Source organism: Kwoniella bestiolae, chromosome 1 (assembly GCF_000512585.2).
Source record: "Kwoniella bestiolae CBS 10118 chromosome 1, complete sequence".
Lineage (NCBI taxonomy): Eukaryota > Fungi > Basidiomycota > Tremellomycetes > Tremellales > Cryptococcaceae > Kwoniella > Kwoniella bestiolae.
The window spans coordinates 5944229-5960020 of record NC_089241.1 but is presented as its reverse complement, the minus strand read 5'-3'; the positions used below and the strand labels follow the sequence as shown (position 1 = coordinate 5960020).

The window sequence follows — 15792 nt, the reverse complement described above, 5'->3', positions numbered from 1 at the left end:
CTTTGCCTGTCGCCTCTTATAACATACATTGGAGGCGAGGTTTTGTACCCTTATATATAACACAACGGCTACTTCCCCCTAACCACCTTCTTCTTCCTAAACAGGACACTATTAATCTTCGCGTCACGCATGCCTATCCCATTACCCGAGTCCAACGAAGTGGGTCGGTGGTGTTGCATCTGCCTAGGAACGGGTGTTGATCTCGCGGTGGGTTCAATGGGAGAAGAAGACAAAGGGTTCGTTCTCTTCATCGCTACCTCTCCATCCACGTCATTTCGCTCTTTCCGTTTACCCCCCACTCCTCCTTCCTCGCTTTTCCTGGATTTACTCACAGCTGTGGAAGCAGGAGTAGCGAAGAAATCCATAACTACACCCTTGGGTTTCTCCCTCTCCAATTCGGGAACTACGAACCTCTCTGCAACGGGTTTACGCACCTCCTTGAACTTCGTGAGGGGTCTATCAATCTTGAACCTCTCATGCGTCTTCGTACTTTCATTGTCCTTACTTCGATCTTTCAGATGGGGAGGTAAGCTTTCTCGTATGATGGGATGAGAACCAGGTATGGGCGATACGGGTGAACTAGGTTCCGAGGTCCTAGTTCTACTCTGCTGAGGAAGATTGATCCTTCGCGGAGGTGGGATTCTGGGTCCTTGATTGGAAGGGAGGTAGGGATTCTTGAACAGTTGAGTAGGTTCATTCTTGTTTCGTTGAGGGGGAGGAGGGATGTATTTGCCCGAAGCGTGAGTCAAAGCTACCCTTGCGCGCTGGGCTTCAATACGGGCCTTGGCAATTGCATTTTGTGGTTTGCTCACTGCTCATACCATATCAAAACGTTATGTGAGCTTAATTCAAGCCGACAGATGGCGCAAAGACGACGATGGAGCTCACCTGAAGAGCTTAGCCCACCAGTTCCCCTACCCCAACCTCCTTTGGCGGGTTTCTTATCTGGTATGATACGGTCCATCACTACTATCCTCTTTGAGGCTTTCTCCTCTTCCAGTTGCTTGTATCGCGCTGCTACCCTGTCGGCAGCCTGCGCTTGACGAAGGTGGAAATCTTCTTTTGCTTTCTGGGAAGGGTCAATCAATTAGCTCGATCATCGTTACATGGTGAACAGGGCCCTAGAAAGGCGTTTTATAAAAGACAAGGTGGATTGTAGGAAAGAACCTTAGGCAAACTCACCTTGTACATCCTCCTCCAACCCGATGTCCTCGGCTCACCATGTCTATCCTGGCACCTCTCGTGGAATAACGGGTAATCTTGCAAGAGGAAGATCTCGTATAACCAATCTGTATCTTTCTTTATATGCTATGTAGAAGAGATCCAATATCAGCATGTCTACCTCATTCTTCAATCTTTTATCATTACACAAGAAAAAAGACCAATATAATGACTCGTACAGGGATTGAAAGTCTAACGGCGAAGGTAGGACTTACAGGTGAATTGCTCTCAACCTCCTGTAATTGCTCTATTGGCATCTCATCGACGAGCGACTTGATCAGGGGGTATTCTAGATCACCTATATCCCATATTCTAGCTGAATTGGACTTGACCACTATAGAAGATCGCAGGATCAGCCAAAGAAGCTATTTTCCTTCGATTGCAAATAGCCATAAGGCAATAACTCACCTCCCATACAGAGACCCCTCAAGCTCCTCACACCATTTTCCGGACCTCTCTCGTCCTCCCTTCCTTTTCTTCTGATGTCCTGCAATTCCCTCAGCCTGTCATCTACATTCTTGTATACCCTCCCTGTGGACGGTCCAGCTTGGGCGGTAGTGCTTATACGAGACGGTCCAGCTTTACTCGGTACGGAGACAGAAGAAGAAGCTACAGGGAGTTCAATAGAGGTAGACACCGAAGTCATGATAGGTTCTGCTGCGTTCACATTTTGACCTGTGTCATTTCCGAATAGATCGTCCTCTTCTTCGTACTCCATTTTATATGGAGTCGTATTTGATTCACAAGGTTGCTAAGGCCGGATGGGTGGATGGGTGGAGTGGCGAGCGAGGAGATGGACAAGATAGGTAAAACAGACAGAAAAGATCCAAGCTGGGCTATCAGGACTGTGCTTTGATCTGTGGATATATAGGTCGAGAATGATGTAAAGAAACAAAAGACAAAGTTGACAAGGATCAAGAGGATGTTCGTAGCGGTGACACACCTCCACTTCACCATACAACCATCCATGAGCTGATCGGCGCACAGACCCGCATACACAAATATGTCTGCTTCACCTGCAATCAACGTCGACCTAAAAGTAATTTTATGTACATTGCATAGACAAGCATGCCGGCTGATCACATTCATACGAGAGAAAAGTAAGATATCAACAAAGTAAGAAGGATGCCAAAGGATTCCAAATGGACTACCTCGAAGGAGGATCGTAGAGGTAGGATGGGCCACGATGGTGACCAGAGAATCGATTCTAGGGCGGACTGGTCACATGGATAAGGTAAAGGAAATCCAGACCGAAAGATCAATGGTCACAAATCTACATCACTGTCAAAAAGCAGGCTGTCAATTGGACCGCATCGCAAAGATGACTGTGTCACGACTCACAAGAACAACAACCCGCCTGCTCGACTGGAGCGTAGGGATCTTCACCTTTTTGGAGTGGACCCCAGAGGGATGGGATCTGCATTACAGCGGCATGCAATCAGCTAGTGATTCTCAGGGAGAGGGTGGCTGGTAGTTAGCTGAAAGGCCGGTGTACTCACAAGAGGATCTTTGGTAGATCGACAGTGGTTGATCAAGCTAGATATCATGGATATCAGCATTTTCCCTTTCACGGAGCGGCGACCACAGGCCCAAGACAGCTATCCCATGAATGATATCGTTCTCTTCCCTCTGATTCGCTCGTCTCCTACATCATACTGGCGACCGGGCTGTAGCCAATAACAAGGAAGCAGTTATCGACTCACTTCAAACTCGCAACACTGACCATGACCCTGGGTCTAGCGAGCTCCTCCCGCAATCTATGATTATGCTCCATCAACCTTCTGAGCTTCAGCTCGTGCATTGTAGCTTTGTTAGCTCGGGAAGACATGTTGAGAGTGGTTTGGACTAGTCGTTGAAAAGGGAGTGATAGTGAAGGGAGTGTGCTGCGATGATGCTACAGGTCGAAAGATAATCAGCTATTTGCAACGACTTGGGTTCTGGGGCTGATAGCTCACTGTCCTACTGAGGTGATATTGAATTTTGTGTTCAAAGGTTGAGAGGTATGAATGGATGAAGATGATTTCGAAAGGGACATATATAGAGAGAGATAAGTATGACAAAGGTATTCAACATCACTTCACTCGGTCATCCTCAGTATCACCATTTTCATTTTTCACTTGACGATGATCTGTGCAACGCACAGACCACTTAGTACGCACAGATCATCACATACTCAATATACACACATACACGTCAGGTCCAGTCAACCACACTCACACACGGATCACGCACAGACCTATCATCCCAATCAATGACAGTGAACCACGAATATGTAAAGACAGACAAGTCCAATTCATCTTCTCTGTCTTCTTCTTCTTTCTCATTCCCCTTCTCATCTCAACGATCTGCATACTCAATCCACTCCAAACCACCTCAACTTCCATAAGAACTCATCATACTCACCTCTCACCCGAGCTACCTACCACTAACCCCGTATCGCACTAACCATCATGCCCCGTAAAACCACACAAGGGAACAAACGTACCCGCTCCCCCTCACGCAGCGACACCTCCAACTCGGGTGGTACCCCTCCACCTCAGAACAAGAAACCCAGAATCAGCAGGAACAGCAAGACACCCGTATCTATCAGGAAGATTACAACTTCCAAATCGAAGGCAGCAGCGGCAGCAGAAGAGAAGGACGATCCGGATGATATCCAATCGCAACCTTCCTCCGGCTCATCGCCTCCTTTCGTATCTCAAGATCAAGAAGATGACGAAGCGATCATCGAAAGAAGCACGGCTCACCCGAGAGATGATGAGGTACAAGGGGAAGAAGCTATTAAGGCTCTCATGGGCAGGATCGATCGAGAAGAATTCATCAAACTCCTTGGTGCGACTGCTGCAGAGTTTCTCAGGAAGGGTGAAGAAGTAGTTACGGAAGATGTGAAACCGAAAGGTAAGGGTCATGAGGGTGGGAGTGGGAGGATTTCAAAGGTACAACAAATCTGGGAAGGTGTGGTGGAGACTTGGGAGGACCCAGAAGGAGAAGGAGAGTCTGAACACGAGGAAGAGGCGTGAGCTGCTTATTTACATTTCCATCATGGTAAAGCAAAATAGCTGATACCTTTCTTTTCTTTGAAAGTGAGAACCTTGCGAATGCCCTAGGTGGTAAGATGTTCTGACTGATTTGTCTACAGAGTAGGGCATAAATGGAATACTCACTAATTCTGACCTGGCTTCCCGTTTCAGCCCCCTTCGAAAGGCTTCAAGCTCATTCATCGACATCTCTCAACGAAGTCACCTATACCATCAACCAGGCTCTCCAAAATGCCTTGGAACACTTCAAAGCCGACACGATTCCGTAAGTATTGTCCCTTTGGAGGAGAGTTGCCGACACTACACTGGGAGCCTCATCTGACATATCCTGATCTGCTTCGTCCTACACAGACAAAATATGAGAGATTGGAGAGACAGCCTGGTAGAAATAAACGGTAGGACCAAGGAACACTGGGATAAAACCGTCGCTTTCATAGCTGCTAAAAAGGTGAGCTACACCAAGTTCATACAGAACTCAAATACTGATGACACCTTCATGGAAATGCGGCTGTAGGAAAAGATGCAAGGTATCATCAAGCAAATTCACGAGATAAACAAACAGAAGGGGCAGATTATCGAACAAGCGAAGAAGGATTTCGAATCCGCTTGTAAGTGTCAGCTGTCCATGGGGCGACAGATGGTGACGAAGCTGAGACGACCTTATCTTAGTGGAGAGACATGCAATTGAGATGGAGGGGTACAAGCAAGGGGTGTTGAAGTCCAAGGAGAAATACAAAGAACAGGTGAGACGGCTGTTCATCTTCATGTCGCTTGGCATCTTACTGACTGTTCTGTATACTTTGATAGCTCATCAAAGCCCAAGACAAGGAATCGATCGGTAAAGAAGTCAATATGGCCTTCAAGAAGCTCCTCGATAAGAGTACCTTGTGATCCTCTTTGAGCTTCACCATCGAACGTATAATCCGACTTCATATCTATTCTGCTCACTCGAGTTGTATAATTACCAGATCAATTTCGTTATCGACCTCGTTTTCATGTCCCATTCTCACGATATTCACCATGTGCCGTCCCAGTAATGTAGAATCATCATGCCATCCTGTACCATTGGCGTTGTGATAATATCTATACATCCATGTACTGTATATACAACATGTGATCCAATGAGAGAAATATGTGTTTGAATTAGCCATACCCAGCCTATATTAATCTAACATCTATGTCGATCCATAAGATACCATGATCGGGGGATCTACGTGGTACCTTCCTCTTCTATCTTCCATCTCTGCACTTTGAAGGTATCTATGAGTCATAGCACTACCATAATCCAGCCCAAGGCAGACTATCATGTACGGCCTTATACCTCGTTCTCATAATCGCACTGATCCCCCCAATGTCCGTATCCACTTTGATCCTGTACAATCCGACTGTGACGATTCCAATAAGAGCTACAGTGAATGCTCGCAGCCCCGCCTGAGATCCGGATCGAGATTTCCTTCTTCTAGGTTCGGAGTCGTGATTAACCACAATCACCTTCTCATCTACTCCACCGTTACTTCCACTTCCATTGTCAGGACCAACAACCTTCCCATGCCCACTCTTATCACCTTCGATCCTAGCGGGCGTAGATGACCTGTTTCCCAATCCTATCCATTTCGAAATCTTAATACCCCCAACCAACCCATGCCAAACCCCAACCCCAACCAACCCCAAATAACTCCCCCATCCCACCCAATCCCTAAGATTATACCCCACGTACTCATACCCCAATTCCGAAGGGCTGAGCTCAAATATAGGAGCGGAGGGAGAAGAGGGAACGATGCGGTGCGACAGGATATGGGCTATTAGGAGGATGTATAGGGGGTAGCCGGCGATTTGGTGGGATTGGCGTGGGAGGCGGGATTTGAGGGATTGCCAGGTCCACTTGGAAGCTTTCGAGGAAGAAGATGCAGATGAAGGCGATGAAGAGGAGGATGAAGCAGAAGAGGGAGAAGAGGAGGAGATGACCATGAGGAGTCGTTTGGATATGGACGAGAGTACGTGGACACCCAGTGGGAGGTATATTAGAATCGGTTCGAGGGGGAGGTAGAGGTCTCGGGAGATCATCTGTTGTCAAGGTGTGATCAGCTTTCCTTCTCAGGTGATCTTTTACGATGCTACATATGTTATATTCTTGATGCTTTCAAGACCAGCACGAGCAGGGTGAGTTCAATCAGAGTGATGCAAGGTATGCATCGCAGAATGGATAAAATGTATCCGGACAGAGGTACAGTACCAAAATCAACACGACAACTCACTAAAGTCTTATCGGCCCCTTCCAACCCCATGACAGAAGCCACCACCGGACTAGCCAAATGGGGTACAAGGAATATACTAAATACCATTGCTGAGGTGTTTTGAGTCATTGTGAGGTACTTGATCATCTGTCCCCTGCCCGGTAATTTAGGGAGGAACGTTTGTGTTTTTGATGATCTATTTCGACTGCCTTCCTCCTTTTCCTTTTCCTGTTCGGCGAGTTGGTGTGGGAGAGGGATGTCTGGTGGAGGGGGCGACATCTTGCTTTGTTGAGGGATCAAGATGTAGCTGAGGCTGAGAGAGAGAGTGCAGTGTGAGTTGAAAGAGGACAATTGAGGTGAGGTTGATTGGTCGGATTGGATCGAATTCGCGTGGGTGGAGGTGGTCCACTTTCAACTTGACGCTTGTGTGTGTGGCGAAAAGGAGCTGTTATATACCAAGTCATTGTGATGAGACATCTTCTGTGTTTGGCACGGGGAGATAACGGGTTGTTTGGCTTACTGACCTCTTCAGAGAAGGTCTCATCTCATGAAGCCTGAGCCTAGCGAGGTGGGAGTCAAACATATCGATGGGGACGAAGCAGTGTTCTGTGCTAGACTGTGTGCCTCCCTACCACTCCTGAAGATCACCTCGTGCCTCGACTGGAGCACATAGCAGTAGTATGGAGACTTGAGATGGGGAGCTACGCTTCTGGATCTCGCAGACACCATCTCTGTATAGATCGTGTAGATTTATGTTCAATTTCGTGCAGTACCCAAAAAGTTGTGTATCCACCTTGAAGATGATCCGAAGCCTCTGTGGAGCCGGTCGGTCGGAATATTAGATACAGTAATGATGAATGTCAACCCTCACCATGGTTGCTTGCAGTTCCAATCTTAATCTACGCGAAGACGATCATACGACGTGTCCCCCACGACCACCTTGACTCCCCTCCTCTCCCGAATTTTGCTTTTCTCGCGGTAGAAACCTCTTCGCCCTGGTAGATTCAAAGTACCACACGATCAAACATGCCGTAACGCTGACTAGCGCCTACAAACGATGAGATTAATGTATCAGCCATCATCTTCCCTTCATCACCCGGCTCCACAATCCTAGAGACTTTCTCTTTGCACTCACCGTCGATACGACCCATAACCAAATCACCAACCCCAGCTCGGCATGGAACCTTGGTCTTGCTGTTCGAACATTTCGCTGGACGATCAGAAGGTAGGATATATCGCCGATCAACGCCGCCCATGTGAGTAGTGTTGCGGGGTACAATATCGCTGATGTGATCTGTACAAAGTCATTAGCGGCCATCGATCAGATGTCTATTTTGGGTCAAGCCGGTGTCTCTGGAAGGAAGTGATTGTTCCTGCTGCGTGAGTAAAGCAGGCGAGGAGTACACTCACGCCGCCCAGTTTCCCATATTTCCCGCTGAGAACGAACAGGACCTTTCCCATCCCTACGAGACCAGTGGCTAGGTAATTGGTAATTCTCCATACTCCGATCTTGGTCGTCATGGCACTTAGGATAGTATCTTCTTCGGAGAGTGACAGGACCTCGGGGTCAGGTTGGAAGTGGATCGTCGTGATACATTTGGTAGGAGGGCCGCTAGGAGTAGTAAACATACATATATCAGAGGCGAGCTTCCATCTCGAGGTGAATTATCCGTTGATGGCAGAGATCGGTACTCAAGTGACTAATTGGAATACCGCGCAGACGACGATAGCACCACCGCACTCACCTCAGATCATCAAACCACATACATCCCCCTGATCCACCTAGGGAAATTCTGCGAGGTATCCCATCGCCTCGGCCGGGTACCAATTCCGCATGAATGAGGTCGAGGGGCGTGATGATGGCTGTGGAAAGAGAGGAGAGCAATTGGAGAGTGAATGTGATCACTGTGTGGAGGAGGCACATCAGTACGACCAGCGACATGCAGTATGAACACCTTGTGAGCTTTGATCTTGGTGATACGCATCATGGATGTTGCTTCAGAAAGGCGATGAATGCTTACAGATCAACGTAAATATCCCTACGAAGGCGATTTTCCTTCTCCAGCCGCCCACCGGTCGCCCCTTTGATCCCTCTTCTTTTGACGACTCGAGAACCGCGAGTTCAGACATTTTCGTCGCGGATGAAGGGTGGTGGTTTGTTGGAAGGATAAAGCAAAGATGGCGAATATATATGTGCATCCATCATCTTATATCTTGCAGTTTCTTGTCGAAGATGCGCATCGAGAGATCCTCACTGTACATACTGTGAACATACTCGCCCGGATCAATGATTTCTGATTTTCTGCCCGATTAGGCTTTAATTGATGGGTTTGACATTGTCATGATTGACTCACACTCACCCTCTGTCACCATCACCATCATCCATCAATTCATCGATCAACCCATCGATCAATCAATCAGTCAACCAGTACTCACCTTATCAAAGTCACCGCCAAGCAGTTCAAGTACTCATCATCCATCAGATCATCAGACCATCAGACCATCAGACCGAACGACCGCAATCTCACGGTATGTCTCACCTCGTCCTCCATACACCATAAAACAGTCCAAGCTGATACATGAGTACGAGTGTTGTGACCTGATTGTCACCTTCAAACTCAGAATCAAAGGTCAGATCACCGTGCTCATTTCATCTCAGCTCGGTGCCACAGTGAGATGGTGTGGAGCGTGGAGCGTCGAGCGTCGAGCGTGAACAAGCGAAGACGATGATGGTACCTTATCCACTTCGGGTCAAATTGGAGTCGACTTCATCACTGGAATGGGATCTAGATCTAGAATTGACATCTGATACTACGCCTGAAACTTGAAACGAGGCTAAACAAAGATTACTGTAGGCCCGATTGCTGATACTAGTGAGATGATTCATCAATTATCAACTATGAGGTGCTGGCGTCAACTTGACCGAATTGCAAATCAGTCTGCCACAGGGTGGGGAGGATAGAGTAACAAAACAACAGATCGTCTTTTCCCTCACCCGAGGAATGATGCATGTGTGGCGATACAAGGCACAGTGTGAAAATCAATCGACCGCACAAGCGAAAATTGAAGATAAGGTACGAGTACAGTATTATACCCCATCTCCTAACCTTCGACCCTTCACCAAACAGAAAGAGGATCAAGATCAATCCTCGCTTTTCGAAGAGTCTCGTGGCGGTTGTAATTCCACATCTTCCCCTGGAGGTCCACTCGTATCAATTTTCCAAGCTATAGTGCCGAGGATGATGAACGACATGCACGACAGGAACTATAACATCACGGTTCATGGTCCAATAATATTATCCGGATCAGCTACAATGCAATTAGAGCGCCTGCTCCACTCACGTTGAGGATCAATTCAAGCACGAACCCATACGTAACTTGCACTTTCGGTTCGGGTATACAGTCTTTCAGCTTGTTACTCAGCACAACCTCACCTATAGCATCGCCGATGAACAGGCGGAAGAAGTTGAAGAGGAACGCGAGGAACATGATTACCGTCGAAAGCTAGCAGTGTCAACACGTTAGTCGTCTACGATGTGGATACAGTGACCACCAAATTCACAACATAAGTTCCAGGTAAGAACGGACCCAGCCAAAACACCAATATGGCCGATACCAGAGAACCAATCGTGATATGATGCATGAGCATCCAGTTGACATCGCCAGGGAATGTTGATGTGAGAGTCTCGTCGGGGGGTAAATGGAGGTATGTGGATGATGGACGGAAGGTCAACGTGCGTTCGCAGATCATTCTGCGTCGCACAATATGGATTGATCAACACTTTGTCTACTGTAGTCCAATGGGACGAGACGACTCACTCTTCATGATCCAATTTCATGCATCCACCGCCAGGTCCCAAGAGATATAAAAGGAAGTATCCCTGAGTTCAGACCAGATGATATCGTATGTCGGATCAGAAGAGGAAAGGTTGCTTTTGACACTCGAAACGATGTTGAACAAGCTGAGCGTCGGGAAGGTAGGAGGTGAGATGATGATCAAGGATAAGAGCATTGCGGTGATCACTGGACGTATATTCCCGATCACTCAGTTTATCCTCAAGGTGGATTAGTCTGGGCGACACAAGAAAATCGGAAGTACCTCACGGGGTAAGACGGTGCAAGAGACTTGGACGCACCTTCCGACCCGTCTCTGGAAGAACAGCGTGGTTCTCATATTGTCACGGTTTGGGTCTAAGAGATATTATATTATACTGTAACATTGCAATTGCACATGTCACTATGAACATCCACAAATGGAACCCCTCGTGCACCGACCAAGGCAGTGTGGTATTTCTCATACTGCTTGAGAGGAAAAGGTTCGACTCGACGTCATTCAATTGAGTGATTACGACTCTTAGCAAGTACACAGAAGAAGGCTGAGCTTTTACAGCGTGTTCGTTCCGGTAAAGACAGATTCATGGGAAGATAAGCAGCTGCACCGAATGATTTTGAGATGACTTTGCCATCCTCCACGATATTAGAGGATGTCCTTGATAAGTCTTGATTTTTCCGAAAATCCTGGCGCCGTATTTAACCTTGCTGTACTTTAAACCAAATTCCAATCCCGGGGAACACGCCAACATCAGATTTAACCATTCTCCTGTATCGTATGAAGCTAGCTGATCACTTTGTATCTGGTGACATTGAAAATGCATGTCAGTTTACCGCTGCTATATTAACATGTTTTCCTCAAATCCCCTAAATGAAGTCCACTACATCTTATCAACCGACTACCGATCCTGCGTTTCCAAATCCCCTTCTTCGGGAGGTTTCCCACTGGTGATCCGAGAGACCAGACCATAAATCACACCAGTAGATAGAATCAGAAGAACCTAGTTAAAACAATGATCAAAGCGATGCTCATCAGCCCAACTCAAGACAATCCATCCCGTACTCCGTGTTCCGTGTTCCGCGTTGGGACTCACGCTAATTCCAAATATCATTGTAATACCCTGACCGACCTTCCTCTTTTCAACAGGGGGTAGGAAATCTTCGAACCTATCATCAAGTTCGATGGCGACTAGACCGTCGCCTAAAAACAGAAAGACAAAAGTGAAGATCGAACTGATTATCATGATGGTCGTTGATACCTATATGATGTTTATCTCCATGAGCTATTTATCGAGCAATCAGGTTAAGCTGTTATGGTCTAGACTTACAAAGTAAAACCCTGGTATGAAGGGACCCAACCAGAACGTCACGATTCCCAGTACGACCATTCCCAAGGCCATATGATGCATTATCATATATCGCATAGATGGTACTTTGTCCATTAGTTCTTCGTACTCATCAGAGGGTAAATGTACATCCGCTTGGGAAGGCTTAAACGATAAAGAACGTTGGCAGGTCCTCCTATGCGACGTAAATTATCAGTATAGTAAAGTGTTCTCCTCCATGACAATCAAGTCCAAACCCCTCTCTCCCCCCCTGCCATTTCTTGAGAGCGTTGACAAGCAGGGGTGGTACTGTTATGTCTACAAAGGGACTTACAGCTCATCATCAAACTTCGTACACCCTCCACCAGGTCCCAAAAGAATTTCAACGGGGACTTCCGTTGTAGGGGAGAAAGTAAAGTTGAAAGCCTCATATATCGTAGAGGTAGAATTGACTTCGACGGTGAATTTGATTTCGTACAGTGCGAGAGAAGAGCAGGTAGGAGGAGAAATGATAAGCAGAGAAAAGAGCATACAGACACATACTATTGTGTACGGCATGATGAGTCGGTCAGCTTGGAACTTTTGTCGAACCAAGCGGAAATTTGAGTGGGAGGAAGGTGGTTTTACTCACATGGTAGGACGGTACAGAGGGCTTGGACAGTCCATTCTACGTGCTTTTGGAAGAAGATTGTGGTTCTCATCTTGATTTGGTTAAATGCGATGATCAGGGTGTCAAGTGTCAAAGCTGAACAGTGAGTAGGTTATTCAAATGTACAGTAACTATACCAAAAAGCAGAATTAGTTTGCACTGTTACAGTATCTTGAAAGATTCGCACTGCTCACACCGGCTGGGCTGTCATGATTAAAGAAGGTTTAACCCCAACGTCATGATGAAACATAGTTATGACAGGTGCGTACTAGGTACTAGTGTTCTGCTCCGTACGAGCGTTGTACTTCACATTTTACCGCCACATAACTATACCGTACCACTGCAGGCGAAATACAATCCTAGTACTACCTCGGACTTCCGAAAAATACTGCAGTGTACTACGAGACAATTTACAGTCGCTCTTTTTGGGATCTGCCATGGCCCAGGCTAGAGAAACCCGTGCTAGAGAAACCCGTGCATCTATTCATACAAATGTACAAAACACAACAAAATAACGATATATATATATTCAGCCTGGTTCTACTACTGTTATATAGCGGCAGGTGCCCAACGCATATTAATGATTGACCTGATTAGTGGTAGTCTGCCCTCGCCCCCGCAAATGCATCTCCACGCCCTCATTCTCCTCTCCACCCTCTTTGGGCGGATCGTTCAACTTGATCTTGGAAGCAACGCCTTTGATAATGAACATTGAAGCGAGTGTCATCACCTAATATGACATCGCAATCGCAATGGACAATCAACGACAACATTCTTTCGTTATCTACGTCTGGGTACCTACAAGAACGACGTAGACCAACGCATATCCAGCGGGGGTATCGCTATAGACATTCGGATTCGAACCGTTCAGACTCTTATTCATGGACAGGAATCCGAAATTTACTGCTATGACGTCGATGAGGGATAGTACGACTGCGAGGAAGGTAGTTGCTGTTGATACCTACAGTGCAGGACGTGGTGCGTCGGGTAATACAGTGAGCATCAACATACATCATGATGGAGTAAGGGAGTGATTTGGCGGATGATGGGCACATTCTGGATTGTACATTCCGCACTGAAGTACTTACAAAGTAACACCCAGGTACGAATGGACCGAGACAGAAAGAAATGATCCCTAGTACAACCGCTACCAAGGTCATATGGAATATTACCAGCCAATTCATATTTGGTAGTTTGCCACTTAGGGTCTCTTGGGGTGGTAGATGGAGGTGAGTCTTGGGTGGTCGGAAATGTAATGTACGTCGACAGATTGGTCTAAGAGATAGGCCAGGTAAACATTCAGGATGAAGGCAGAGAAGAGCGCAAGGGTGAATTCCTATGGGTGAATGTAGACAAGACTCACGCTTTATCGTCATATTTCTCACATCCTCCTCCTGGTCCCAACATGATCCAAAATTCCACTTCTCTAACCCCATCTCCATTGAGGGTGAGATTGAAAGGATTATAGCTCGTGCCAGTCGAAGTGACCAGGACGGTACCGTAGTATCTATGCAGAGCGAGGGAAGGGAAAGTGGGAGGAGATAGGACCAGGAGCAGTAGGATGATTGCTGTCGCCACTACAGTACACCTCATCCTCAGACGGAGCTGCGTACTGATGAAAGCCCAAGGAAAGAATATCATACATACCTGGTAGGACTGTACTCAAGACTTGTCTTGGCCATCCCACCTTCTTCTGGAAGAATATCGTCGTTCTCATGTTTAGCATGCAGCTGGAGCTGATGTAGAATAAACTTCAAAGTTACATGAAAGTGAGACATTCCTGTCTCTGTATCAGAGGTAGAGGTATGTATACCAATCCAGAAAACACTGTAAGTCTCATCATTGCATGGGAAAAATACATAGCCCTCACTCAAGATGTCAAGTGATCTTACGCAATGCGCACTTTACAGTATCGTCGTACTCCTACAAATCAAGGTACCTTATCTAAACTACTGACTGGATCAACGGTTACTTCGAATCGCCTATCAACATACACCCAATTCCCGAAGGAAAATGCCATAATCACCTTCTACTCATACCCATTTCGAGCTCGCTGGTGGCATCAGCAGGTGGCGCCGTCTTCTTTGGCATTCTGCAGCGCAGACATCCGACCCAGAAGGAAAGTATCACCTGGAAGAACTATGAATGTACATATTATACCCGAACGCAAAGTCAGTATCATTTCCTGAACTGAAGAAGACCGTTGGAGACGGTGTGTCAGTTTCCACTCACAACGACCACGAAAGCGAATACGAAATCAAATCCCCATGTATCTTCGAATTTCGGTATCGAGTATCTCAATTGGTACGCTACTTGTGCTGAAACTATTAACAGCGATATTCCTGAGAACATTGACATTACTACTGTGATAGGTAGAAGGATGATTGTGAGCTGATTTGAGGCAGCCGGAATTAGCCATACGCCCATGAAATCTACGCCTTCGGTATATTTTTGATGGTACCGTTTGCCGAAGAGAAGCGAGGGGAGGCTACGAGGTGAAAGAACTGTACCTACAGTGAATAACACAGGGACGAACGGTCCTACCATGAACGAGGTAGTCACCATAGCCTGTAATGCAGTGGTGACATGACAGCTTGCCAGTATCCTCCCACTTGGAAAATGGTTGGTGACATTCTGGTTCGGCGGTAGATGAAGGAACCCGGAGGAAGGTTGGAAATTAAGGGTGTAACGGCATTGTCGACTATTGTATCGAAACGGAGATTCGAGTTTCAGCGCACGGACCTCCATCACTTTTGGAAGAAAAGCTTTACTGTTGGAGTGATGTTCTACTGCGTTCACTCACACCTCGCCAAACCACATACATCCCTCGGAAGCACCCACCCCGATACCAATTACCACTGAGTCCATTCCTAACCCGTCCGGAGATGGAAGCTGAATCGTAGAGGTCGCTTTGATACCGCTCAGGCGGGGGGTGGTGGTCAGTGTGGGTATGGAGATGATCAGGTCGAGGATGAAGCTGATTACTACATGCACAGCCAGAGCAGACAATTCGAGTCAGGTTGGTAAAGATGATATGGTATATAGTGTGAAGGATTGAGAAGACGGAAATGACACGACTTACCGAGGAACATCGAGATGATTGTATATCTCGTCCAGCCGACCCGTTTCTCAAAGAAGAGCGTTATGTTCATATCAATCTACAGAAGATGCAGCTCCTGCCAGACGTCGTTGCTTGAGGGGGTATGTGGTTGTACTACTTTGCTAAGGTAGTAAAGTATACAATGTAGTATATTGAGAGGACAATGTTGTTCGAGTATGGATGGTAATGAGGGAATTCTGTTGATGAATCTATACACAGTGACACAGCTTTGAATTACAGAAACCATGGCTCAAGCGGGCTGTGTATTTATGATTGATTGATCTGCAGGTACGACAATTTGGCCCATTCACCCAACAGTCTATACATACAATCATACCTTACAAAGATCACAAGGGAATCGTCTACTACAATCTTAGTGGACAGTACTATTGAA

General features: G+C 46.7%; 9 protein-coding genes across 9 annotated transcripts; 1 reads left to right on the top strand and 8 right to left on the bottom strand.

Moving 5' to 3' along the window:
* Nucleotides 1-68: 68 nt before the first annotated feature.
* On the bottom strand, nucleotides 69-1939 carry I302_102233 (uncharacterized protein; the record flags this gene model as incomplete). Its single annotated transcript, XM_065869446.1, has 5 exons — nucleotides 69-811; nucleotides 889-1069; nucleotides 1183-1308; nucleotides 1437-1555; nucleotides 1630-1939. The coding sequence occupies 5 exons, from the start codon at nucleotides 1937-1939 to the stop codon at nucleotides 69-71; spliced, it is 1479 nt and encodes a 492-aa protein (XP_065725518.1).
* A 612-nt stretch (nucleotides 1940-2551) lies between these two features.
* I302_102232 (uncharacterized protein) lies at nucleotides 2552-3049 on the bottom strand (the record flags this gene model as incomplete). Its single annotated transcript, XM_019187608.1, has 3 exons — nucleotides 2552-2638; nucleotides 2721-2757; nucleotides 2925-3049. The coding sequence occupies 3 exons, from the start codon at nucleotides 3047-3049 to the stop codon at nucleotides 2552-2554; spliced, it is 249 nt and encodes an 82-aa protein (XP_019050486.1).
* A 622-nt stretch (nucleotides 3050-3671) lies between these two features.
* On the top strand, nucleotides 3672-5150 carry I302_102231 (uncharacterized protein; the record flags this gene model as incomplete). Its single annotated transcript, XM_019187607.1, has 7 exons — nucleotides 3672-4237; nucleotides 4306-4331; nucleotides 4413-4524; nucleotides 4611-4707; nucleotides 4774-4867; nucleotides 4929-5002; nucleotides 5067-5150. The coding sequence occupies 7 exons, from the start codon at nucleotides 3672-3674 to the stop codon at nucleotides 5148-5150; spliced, it is 1053 nt and encodes a 350-aa protein (XP_019050485.1).
* A 384-nt stretch (nucleotides 5151-5534) lies between these two features.
* I302_102230 (uncharacterized protein) lies at nucleotides 5535-6772 on the bottom strand (the record flags this gene model as incomplete). Its single annotated transcript, XM_019187606.1, has 2 exons — nucleotides 5535-6323; nucleotides 6515-6772. The coding sequence occupies 2 exons, from the start codon at nucleotides 6770-6772 to the stop codon at nucleotides 5535-5537; spliced, it is 1047 nt and encodes a 348-aa protein (XP_019050484.1).
* A 634-nt stretch (nucleotides 6773-7406) lies between these two features.
* On the bottom strand, nucleotides 7407-8623 carry I302_102229 (uncharacterized protein; the record flags this gene model as incomplete). The annotated part of the gene is made up of 5 exons (XM_019187605.1): nucleotides 7407-7541; nucleotides 7629-7787; nucleotides 7904-8105; nucleotides 8239-8398; nucleotides 8515-8623. 5 exons carry the CDS (start codon nucleotides 8621-8623, stop codon nucleotides 7407-7409), a joined length of 765 nt encoding a protein of 254 aa, XP_019050483.1.
* A 1012-nt stretch (nucleotides 8624-9635) lies between these two features.
* On the bottom strand, nucleotides 9636-10667 carry I302_102228 (uncharacterized protein; the record flags this gene model as incomplete). Its single annotated transcript, XM_019187604.2, has 6 exons — nucleotides 9636-9758; nucleotides 9836-9997; nucleotides 10056-10245; nucleotides 10313-10374; nucleotides 10434-10516; nucleotides 10598-10667. 6 exons carry the CDS (start codon nucleotides 10665-10667, stop codon nucleotides 9636-9638), a joined length of 690 nt encoding a protein of 229 aa, XP_019050482.2.
* A 556-nt stretch (nucleotides 10668-11223) lies between these two features.
* On the bottom strand, nucleotides 11224-12350 carry I302_102227 (uncharacterized protein; the record flags this gene model as incomplete). Its single annotated transcript, XM_019187603.1, has 5 exons — nucleotides 11224-11325; nucleotides 11419-11583; nucleotides 11653-11845; nucleotides 11984-12191; nucleotides 12281-12350. 5 exons carry the CDS (start codon nucleotides 12348-12350, stop codon nucleotides 11224-11226), a joined length of 738 nt encoding a protein of 245 aa, XP_019050481.1.
* Nucleotides 12351-12875: 525 nt separating this feature from the next.
* I302_102226 (uncharacterized protein) lies at nucleotides 12876-14015 on the bottom strand (the record flags this gene model as incomplete). Its single annotated transcript, XM_019187602.1, has 5 exons — nucleotides 12876-13028; nucleotides 13101-13259; nucleotides 13387-13573; nucleotides 13662-13875; nucleotides 13946-14015. 5 exons carry the CDS (start codon nucleotides 14013-14015, stop codon nucleotides 12876-12878), a joined length of 783 nt encoding a protein of 260 aa, XP_019050480.1.
* A 305-nt stretch (nucleotides 14016-14320) lies between these two features.
* I302_102225 (uncharacterized protein) lies at nucleotides 14321-15450 on the bottom strand (the record flags this gene model as incomplete). Its single annotated transcript, XM_065869445.1, has 5 exons — nucleotides 14321-14437; nucleotides 14531-14689; nucleotides 14813-14999; nucleotides 15102-15282; nucleotides 15381-15450. 5 exons carry the CDS (start codon nucleotides 15448-15450, stop codon nucleotides 14321-14323), a joined length of 714 nt encoding a protein of 237 aa, XP_065725517.1.
* Nucleotides 15451-15792: the final 342 nt, after the last annotated feature.